The sequence below is a fragment of the Arachis hypogaea genome, chromosome 19, assembly GCF_003086295.3.
Source record: "Arachis hypogaea cultivar Tifrunner chromosome 19, arahy.Tifrunner.gnm2.J5K5, whole genome shotgun sequence".
NCBI lineage: Eukaryota > Viridiplantae > Streptophyta > Magnoliopsida > Fabales > Fabaceae > Arachis > Arachis hypogaea.
The window spans coordinates 58,570,516-58,581,465 of NC_092054.1; the positions used below are offsets into that span (position 1 = coordinate 58,570,516).

General features: G+C 32.6%; 1 protein-coding gene and 1 non-coding gene across 2 annotated transcripts; one reads left to right on the forward strand and one right to left on the reverse strand.

Annotated features, from left to right (window-relative positions):
* Positions 1 to 541: 541 nt before the first annotated feature.
* Positions 542 to 1,318, forward strand: LOC140182271 (secreted RxLR effector protein 161-like). Its single transcript, XM_072228421.1, has one exon. The coding sequence runs from the start codon at positions 542 to 544 to the stop codon at positions 1,316 to 1,318; it is 777 nt and encodes a 258-aa protein (XP_072084522.1).
* Positions 1,319 to 9,995: 8,677 nt separating this feature from the next.
* On the reverse strand, positions 9,996 to 10,099 carry LOC112781304 (small nucleolar RNA R71). Its single transcript, XR_003192088.1, has one exon. It is a non-coding gene; the product is annotated as a small nucleolar RNA R71 (small nucleolar RNA).
* Positions 10,100 to 10,950: the final 851 nt, after the last annotated feature.

Genomic DNA, 10,950 nt, shown 5'->3' on the forward strand with positions numbered 1-10,950 from the left:
GACTTTCTCACCAGTTTCTAGAAAAGACTCTTTAAGGATTATCTTGGCTTTGGTGGCTCATTATGACTTAGAGTTACATCAAATGGATGTTAAAACCGCCTTTCTTAATGGGGATTTAGAGGAAGATGTTTACATGGATCAACCAACAGGAGTTTTGGTTGAAGGGAAAGAACAAATGGTGTGTAAACTTAAGAAATCACTATATGGACTTAAACAAGCATCCCGCCAATGGTTTATCAAATTTAATGATACCATTCTGTCCTTTGGATTTAAGGAAAGTACCGTTGATCGGTGTATATACTTGAAGGTCAGTGGGAGTAAATTCATTATTTTAGTTCTATATGTTGATGATATTTTGCTTGCATCTAATGATCTTGGTCTATTAAGCGAGACTAAGAAATATCTCTCTAATAACTTTGAAATGAAAGATATGGGTGAGGCAAGTTATGTGATTGGAATAGAAATATTCTGAGATAGATCACAAGGACTATTAGGATTGTCTCAGAAATCATACATTAATAAAGTATTGGAGAGATTCAGAATGGCACAATGCTCAGCATCACCCGTTCCAATTCAAAAAGGAGACAAGTTTAGTCTCATGCAATGTCCAAAGAATAATTTGGAACGAAAACAGATGGAAGGAATTCCATATGCATCTGTTGTTGGGATTTTGATGTATGCTCAGACTTGCACAAGGCCAGATATCAGCTTTGCAGTTGGTATGCTTGGTAGATACCAAAGTAACCCAGGATTGGATCATTGGAAAGCTGCAAAGAAAGTTTTAAGGTATCTGCAAGGGACAAAAGAACATATGCTTACTTATAGGAGATCTAATCACCTTGAAGTGATTGGATATTCATATTCAAATTTTTCCGGTTGCATAGATACAAGAAAATCCACTTTTGGTTATTTGTATCTCTTAGCTGGAGGAGCAATATCATGGAAGAGTGCGAAGCAGTCAGTAATTGCTACTTCTACAATGGAAGCTGAATTTGTGGCATGCTTTGAGGCCATGGTTCAGGCTAAGTGGTTGCGGAACTTTTTTTCAGGGCTTAAAATTGTTGACAGTATTGCTAGGCCACTGAAAATTTATTGTGATAACTCTGCAGCAATTTTTTTTTCTAAAAACGACAAGTATTCCAAACGTGCTAAACATATGGAATTGAAATACTTTGCCGTTAAAGAAGAAGTTCAGAAACAAAGAGTGTCAATAGAGCACATTAGCACCAATATTATGGTTGCTGATCCTTTGACTAAAGGGTTACCGCCCAAAATATTTACTAGTCATGTTGAAAGGATGGGTATTATGAATTTATAGGATCAATATATGTTTAATGAAGTTTGTGTTGCATGGATATTGACATTTTGAGCTCAAATGAATTAATGTTTCTGTATTACCTGATTTTTAATTTGTTGTATACATAATAGAATTAAAATAATCAGGTATTGTCTTACAATGAAGACATTATTGTTGGACTAATTATGTTATATACTTCCTAATTATGGCTCATGTTAAGAATGTGGCTAACTTGTAGTACATAGAAGGGACTATGTCGATTAGGTGACGTACAACCGCTATGACTCATGCTAGTTTTATTCTTATCATGATAAATTAAGCTATGCAAGTAATTGCTTAGAAATGCGCATTATGATAAATATTTCTTAAACCATCAATAGGAATAATGACACATGAGCTAAGTGGGAGAATGTAAGAGATTATATTATTATATGATGTCTCATGTGTGTGATGTGTCTTATTTTATTGGTTTAATAAATATTTAATTAAAATAATAAAATAAAGGAAGTTACATGAAAGGAAGTTACATGATTATTTTGAAACGTAACTAACTTGATGGAAGTGGATTTTTATGAAAACAAATTAGAATTCAGTCCTCTCTTCTTACCTATGAAGTCTTTCTTCTTCACTCACCATCAATAATAAAATTGAAGAAAGAATTAAGAAGGCAAAGGAATAGACAAAGTGAATTCTTCCTAATACTATTATTATCATGGATCAAGGTTAGTAACTCTTCTCATTTCTATTTGTGATAATCATAAATTTCAAGATCTTCCTGTGAATGATAATTTTATAACGTACAGTAAAATTATATTAAGTTTTACATAAAGGTTTTAAAATCAAATTTAAAAAATAAATAAAATCTTTACTAGGGAATTATGTTCCTTCATTTAACTTTAATTAAGTGGATTTAAGTTAATTGAATTTTGAACCAAATATTGGTCGTTTAATAAAGGTAACAAAAACAAGATCTAATTCTTTGAAAGAGATAGTCCGTTTTATAGTAACTCTACAGTATGTGATTAAAAAGTTTTGGCAATAGAATCAAAGTAGTAATATGTAAGGTAGGTAAAATTTTGATTTACTTTTAAAACTTTTTAATAATTACAATTTTGAATAAGTTAATCATTACTCAAAATTTCTATTAGATCAAATGTTTTCATGAATCAAATTATATTACGTATTTATATTTTATACGTGTAATTTATTCTTTAAATTTTATATAAAATGTCTCATATTTTAATTTTATCTTATTATGTGGACCTAATAATTAAAAAGAAATGGCATAATTTTTATATTAATATGACACAAATATAATATGATAAAAAAAGATAAAATATAGTAAATATACTTTTATATATACACTTCTAAATAAATATTTAAATTTGAGTTGGAACATATTTATATATACACTTCTGAATGTCTCCCTAATTTTGACGTATTTAACAAATCTTAGAAGAAGAAAAAAAATAAAATAATAGTAGGAAGACAATAATACAAAGTTGTTTTATTTTACTTAATATTTATAATTTTATATAGTAATAATTGATGTAAATAAAATAAGAAAATAAATATATTAAAAAAAGCAAAAAAAAATATAGTTCTCAATTACTCTTAAACTGACTCCAAAATCTATTCTATTATATAAAAATCAAATTTTTACACTTAATGATAAAGTTGATATAGCATGCTTTTGAGAATATTTTTTTAATTTATTTCTTTTAACTCATTAAATATAATTCATTACGATGCATTAATTATATTAACTAATTAATTTGATTGGATATTTAAGTATCACACAATTTAATATTATGTATATCAATTAATTGAATATAATTGTTAGAGTATAATTAGGATCAATTAGATCAATTAGCATTATTCAACATATCCAAATATTTCTCATAGGATATTACGTCTTTATTATTTCGATTCTCTTATCACCTATAAATACCCCTCTATATGTATCATTCTACACAAATTGAATACTTACAAACCTTTTTCCTATTGCTTCCTCTTTCCTTTTTAACATGGTATCAGTACCATGGTATTCTCCTTGAGGAGGATAAGTTGATTTTTTTTTATTGAAAATACAAATTTAAAAATATTATATTCAATTATCAATAGTCAACCTCTCATTGAACCATTGTATGTTCAAAATATTTTTGAAAAAAAAAATAATTTTAGGTATAAAATTTTTTGTAAAAATTTAATTAATTCAAGATATTTATTGTCATTGATTAGAAAAGTAAATTGAAATGACAATTTAATATTTCTATATTCTTAAAATATTATTTATTTATTTTTCTAGCATTCTTTATCATTGTTTGATTAAATAAAAATTCTATTTTATCTGAAAATTTTAGGATTTCTCAACCTCAAGATCATCCATGTTAAATCATTAAGAAATATATCTGAGAGCGTGATGAGCGAATATTTTATACGCTTTTTGGGATTAATTTCATATAGTTTTTAGTATATTCTAGTTAGTTTTTAGTTTAATTCCATTAGTTTTTAGAAAAAATTCATATTTCTGGACTTACTATGAGTTGTGTGTTTTTCTGTAATTTTAGGTATTTTTCTGGCTGAAATTGAGGGAGCTGAGCAAAAATCTGATTCAGGCTGAAAAATGACTGCTGATGCTATTGGATTCTGACCTCCCTGTACTCAAAGTGGATTTTTTGGAGCTACAGAACTCAAAATGGCGCGCTTCCAATTGCTTTGGAAAGTAGACATCCAGGGCTTTCCAGCAATATATAATAGTCCATACTTTGCTCAAGGATAGACGACGTAAACTGGCGTTCAACGCCAGTTCTCTGCCCAATTATGGCGTCCAACGCCAGAAAAGGATTAAAAGTTGGAGTTCAATGCCAGAAATGGATCCAAACCTGGCGTTGAACGCCCAAAACAGCCTTATGCATGTGAATTATTTAAGTCTCAGCCCAGCACACACCAAGTGGGCCCCAGAAGTGGATCTCTGCACCACCCATCATAGTTTACTCATTTTTTGTAAACCTAGGCTACTAGTTTAGTATTTAAACAACTTAGAGAGACTTATTTTGTATCTCATGACATTTTAGATCGGAACTTTGTACTCTTTGATAGCATGAGTCTCTAAACTCCATTGTTAGGGGTGAGGAGCTCTGCTGTATCTCAATGAATTAATGCAAGTACTTCTGTTTTCTATTCAAACATGCGTGTTCCTATCTAAGATATCCATTCGCGCCTAACTATGGAGAAGGTGATGATCAGTGACACTCATCACCTTTCTCAATCCACGAACGTGTGTCTGACAATCACCTCCGTTCTACATCAGATTAAATGAATATCTCTTAGATTCCTTAATCAGAATCTCCGTGGTATAAGCTAGATTGATGGCGGCATTCATGAGAATCCGGAAAGTCTAAACCTTGTCTGTGGTATTCCGAGTAGGATTCAGGGATTGAATGACTGTGAAGAGCTTCAAACTCGCGAGTGCTGGGCGTAGTGACAGACGCAAAAGGAGGGTGAATCCTATTCCAGCATGATCGGGAACCTCAGATGATTAGCCGTGCTGTGACAGAGCATTTGGACCATTTTCACAAGAGGAAGGGATGTAACCATTGACAACGGTGATGCCCCAACACACAGCTTGCCATAGAAGGACGTGTGTGCGTGAATCAGAGGACAAAGGAAAGTAGAGATTCAGAAGACAAAGCATCTCCAAAACTCCAACATATTCTCCATTACTGCATAACAAGTAACCTTTAACCTATGCTCTCTTATTCATTCGCAATTCAACTGATAAATACAATTAACTTCCTGACTAAGAATTGCAAGATAACCATAGATTGCTTCAAACCAACAATCTCCGTGGGATTCGACCCCTACTCACGTAAGGTATTACTTGGACGACCCAGTGCACTTGCTGGTTAGTGGTAAGAGTTGTGAAAAGTGTGATTCGCAATTCGTGCACCAGAGCGCGAAAGCGTCCCTTCATTTAAGAGCATGATTGAGATAAGAGAGCTTGGCTCTTGTGGTTCTTTGATCTTCGTCAACCAAAATCTTTTATATCCCTAATAGGGTTGAATCACAACCCCACTGTGGAAAAAGAGTTATGGAAGCGTGTTTGATGTGTTGGAAACCAAAATCCTGAAGTCATTATTTATATTTGAGTGTGACACCCATTAAACCCTAAAAGTCAAATAAAATAGTATTTACGGTTTTAATCTCATTTATCCAAATCAAAAGTAATAATGACTTATTTAATTCAATATTTATGACAATAAATGAGATCACCGTTATATAATTCACTTAATGAAAAATTACTTAATTTACGATTATAAATAATATATGTATTGCCCATAAATATATTAAGAAATAATAATTTTCTAACAATCTTCCACTTGGGCTATACATATATATTTTTCTGAGATAATCATATCTTATAAATTTTATACGTACATTTGAATGTTATTTTCCTTATTACTTTAATAATCTGGTCTGTCTCATATATTATTTATGAAATTATTGTAACTTTTATCGCATTAGTGTTGCAACAAAATCACAATAATCGCCATACTAAAATACTCAACCACATATATCAAATTTGAATGAGAAAATTCATAAATTACATGCGAAAATGATCTCAACCACATATATCAAATTCTATTTTATTCGTGATAAACTCAGATGAAACTGCAATGGCAACGTCCGGAGACTGATGAGTGGATAATTTATACCCTTTTTGGCATTGTTTTTACATAGTTTTTAGTATGTTTTAGTACTTTTTATTATATTTTTATTAGTTTTTATTCAAAAATCACATTTCTGGACTTTACAATGAGTTTGTATGTTTTTCTGTGATTTCAGGTATTTTTTTACTGAAATTGAGGGACCTGAGCAAAAATCTGATTCAGAGGCTGAAAAAGGACTGCAGATGCTATTGGATTCTGACCCTGCTGCATTCGAAATGGATTTTCTGGAGCTACAGAAGCCCAATTAGCGCGCTCCCAATTGCGTTGGAAAGTAGACATCCTCGGGTTTTCAGCAATATATAAATATCTTTGCCCGAGATTTGATGGCCCAAATTGGCGTTCAAAGTCAGCCTAAAACATCTTGGCGTAAAACGCCCAAACTGGCACCAAAGCTGGCGTTTAACTCCAGGAAAAGCCTAAGCACGAAAAAGCTTCAATGCTCAGCCCAAGCACACACCAAGTGGGTCCCGGAAGTAGATTTCTACACTATCTGCACTTAGTTACTCATTTTCTGTAAACCTAGATTACTAGTTTAGTATAAAAAAAACTACTTTTAGTGATTTATTTAAGAGAGTCTTTTGACCATCTTTTGGAATATATGTAATCATAGACTATCATTTGAGAGGCTGGCCTCACGGCCATGCCTAGACCTTTTTCACTTATGTATTTTTTACGGTGGAGTTTCTACACCCCATAGATTAAGGTGTGGAGCTCTGCTATTCTTCATGAATTAATGCAATTACTACTGTTTTTCTTTCAATTCACGGCTACTTCTTCTCCAAGATATACTCTTGTTCTTAATTCAGTTATGTCAGAATGAAGGGGTGACCCGTGACAATCACCCAATCTTCATTACTCGCTTAGCCAAGATCACGTGCCTGACAACCACAAAGCGATCTACATGATGTTCAACGTAGTCATTGGACGACAGCTGGAGTATACTCTCTTGGGTTTCTAATCCACGGACCAAGTCCGGAGGTTAGAACTTCGTGGTATAGGCTAGAATCATTGGCATCATTCCTGGGATCTGGAAAGTCTAAACCTTGTCTGTGGTATTCCGAGTAGGATCTGGAAGGGGATGACTGTGACGAGCTTCAAACTCACGAATGTTGGGCGCAGTGACAGTGTGCAAAAGGACAATGGTCCTATTCCGACGCTAGCGGGAACCGACAGATGATTAGCCGTGCGGTGACAGCGCATATGGATTTGTTTTCATCTGAGAGGATCATACAGCTTGCCATGGAAGGAGGTAACGCATGGTTGGAAGAAGGCAGTAGGAAAGCAGAAGTTCAGAAGCAACAAAGCATCTCCAGACGCTTATCTGAAATTCCCACCAATGAATTACATAAGTATATCTATCTTATTTTCTATTTTATTTATATTTTTATTACCAAAACTCATAACCATTTGAATCCGCCTGACTGAGATTTACAAGGATGACCATAGCTTACTTCAAGCCGACAATCTCCATGGGATTGACCCTTACTCACATAAGGTTTATTACTTGGACGACCTAGTGCACTTGCTGGTTAGTTACGCGGAGTTATGAAAAGTGTGAATCATGATTCCGTGTACCAAGTTTTTGGCGCTGTTGCCGGGGATTGTTCGAGTTTGGACAACTGACGGTTTATCTTGTTGCTCAGATTAGGTAATTTTATTTTATGTTTAAGCTTTTTATTTTAATTTTTGAAAAATTTCAAAAAAAAGATTTTATGTTCTTCAGAATTTTTAAGAATGAATTCTAGAGTTTCATCATGATCTGTTGAAGTCTGGCTGCCTGTCAAGCCATGTCTAAATTCTTTTGGATCGAGGCTTCCACTTATCATTGCAGGAGCTTTTTGATTCCCATCAATTTCGCTGTTGTATGTAAAGCTTTCATGTAAAGCTTGGCTGGCTAATAAGCCATGTCTAAATTTTTGGACCGAATCTTTAGACTAACATTGCATGATTCCTGGAATTCTTATTAAAAATTTTGAATCTCTTTATTTTCTTTTCCTGATTAATTTTCGAAAAAAATCCAAAAAAAAATTTAATAAAATCATAAAAACTAAAAAAATTTCATGTTTGAGTCTTGTGTCAAATTTTAAGTTTAGTGTCAATTGCATCTTTTTAATCTTTCTTTAAATTTTCGAAAAATTCATGCATGTGTTCTTCATGATCTTTAAGTTGTTCTTGATAACTGTCTTTGTTTGATCTTGTGTTTTTCTTATTTTGTGTCTTTTCTTATTTTTTATATGCATTTTTGAATTTTTATTGTCTAAAGTTTAAAAATTTTTAAGTTTGGTATCTTGCATGTGTTTCTTTTCTTAAAAATTTTTCAAAAAAATAAGTTCTTGGTGTTCATCTTGACATTCAAAGTGTTCTTGGTGTTCATCTTGACATTCAAAGTGTTCTTGCATGCATTTTTTGTTTTGATCTTGAATTTTTATGTTTTGTTTTATTTTTGTGTTTTTCTCTCTCATCATTAAAATTTCAAAAATAAAAAAATATCTTTCCCTTATTTTGCTCATAAATTTCGAAATTTTGAATTAATTTAGTCAAAAGTTTTAAAATTTGGTTGTTTCTTATTAGTCAAGTCAAAATTTCAAATTAAAAAAAAATCTATCTTTTTCAAATCTTTTTTAAAAATAAAATCTTTTTCATTTTTTTTAATATTTTCGAAAATTTAAAAAAAATTTGATTTTCAAAATCTTTTTCTTATTTTATAATTAATGCTAACAATTAATGTCTAGAGTAAAAAATTTTCAAGTTGTTACTTGCCTATTAAGAGAGGTTCAATCTTTAAATTCTAGAATCATATCTCTTAGTTTCTTATTAGTCAAGTAATCAACTTTAATTTCAAAAATCAAATCTTTTTAATTTCATTTTCAAATCTTTTTCAAAATAAATTTCAATCATATATTTTTCAAAATCAATTTCAAAATCTTTTCTAACTTCTTATCTTTTCAAAATTGATTTTCAAATCTTTTTCAATTAACTACTTGACTTTTTGTTTGATTTTAAAAGTTTACTATTTCAATCATATCTTTTTCAAAACTACCTAACTACTTTTCTCTCTCCAATTTTCGAAAATCACTAACCACTTTTTCAAAATTCTTTTTAATTAACTAATTGTTTTAAATTTTAATTTAATTTTATTCCTTTTTATAATTTTCGAATTATAACTAATAATTAAAATAAAAACAAAAATATTTTCCTTTTATTTTAATTTAAAATTCGAATTCTCTCTCTCTCATCTCTTTCTATTCATTTATTTATTTACTAACACTTCTCTTCTTCTTATAATTCGAACCCTTTCTCCCTCTCTGTGTTCGAATTCTTCATCTTCTCTCTTCTTCATTCTACTCTTCTATTCTTCTATTCACATAAAGGAATCTCTATACTATGACATAGAGGATTCCTATTCTTTTCTGTTGTCTTTTTTTTCATATGAGCAGGAGCAAGGATAAGAACATTCTTGTTGAAGCTGATCCGGAACTTGAAAGGACTCTAAAGAAGAAGCTAAGAGAAGCTAAGGCACAAAACTCTGGAGAGGACCTGACAGAATTTTTTGAAAAAGAAAAAGAGATGGACGAACCCAACAACAATGGTGGAGATGCAAGGAAGATGCTTGGTGACTTTATTGCACCCTTTTTTGACTTCTGTGGAAGGAGCATCTCAATTCCTGCAATTGGAGCAAACTTTGAGCTTAAGCCTCAATTAGTTTCTCTGATGCAGCAGAATACCAAGTTTTATGGACTCCATTGGAAGATCCTCATCAGTTCTTAGCTAAATTCTTGCAAATCTGTGACACTGTTAAGACCAATGGGGTTAATCCTGAGGTCTACAAACTTATGCTTTTCCCCTTTGCTGTAAGAGACAGAGCTAGGACATGGTTGGACTCATAACCTAAAGATAGCCTGAACTCTTGGGAAAAGTTAGTCAATGCTTTCTTGGCCAAATTCTTTCCACCTCAGAAGTTGAGCAAGCTTAGAGTGGAAGTCCAAACCTTCAGACAGAAGGAAGGTGAATCCCTCTATGAAGCTTGGGAAAGATACAAGTAATTGATCAGAAGGTGTCCTTCTGACATGTTTTCAGAATGGAGCATCATATGTATATTCTATGATGGTCTGTCTGAATTGTCCAAGATGTCATTGGACCACTCTGCAGGAGGATCTCTTCATCTGAAGAAGAAGCCTGCAGAAGCCCAAGAACTCATTGAAATGGTTGCAAATAACCAGTTCATGTACACTTCTGAAAGGAATCCTGTGAATAATGGGACAACTCAAAAGAAAGGAGTTCTTGAGATTGATACTCTGAATGCAATATTGGCTGAGAACAAAATATTGACTCAGCAAGTCAATATGATTTCTCAGAGTCTGTCTGGAATGCAAGCTGCAACAGGCAGTACTAAGGAAGCTTCCTCTGAAGAAGAAGCCTATGACCCTGAGAATCCTGCAATGAAGAGGTGAATTAAATGGAAGAATCCTATGAAAACACCTATAATCCTTCATGGAGGAATCATCCAAATTTCTCATGGAAGGATCAACAGAAGCCTGATCAAGGCTTCAGTAATAATAATAGTGGGAGAAATAGGTTTAGCAATAGTAAACCTTTTTCATTATCTTCTCAGCAACAGACAGAGAATTCTAAGCAGAGCCACTCTGACTTAGCAACTGTAGTCTCTGATCTGTCTAAGACCACTCTCAGTTTCATGACTGAAGCAAGGTCCTCTATTAGAAATTTGGAGGCACAAGTGGGTCAACTGAGTAAAAGAGTTACTGAAATCCCTCCTAGTACTCTCCCAAGCAATACAGAAGAGAATCCAAAAAGAGAGTGCAAGGCCATAAATATAACCAACATGGCCGAACCTAGTGAGGAAGAAAAGACAGTGATTTCCAGTGAGGAAGACCTCAATAGACGTCCACTGGCCTCCAAGGA

Coding starts and splice junctions, on each gene's coding strand:
- LOC140182271 (XM_072228421.1), top strand. CDS start 542: ATGGCACAATGCTCAGCATCACCCGTTCCAATTCAAAAAGGAGACAAG.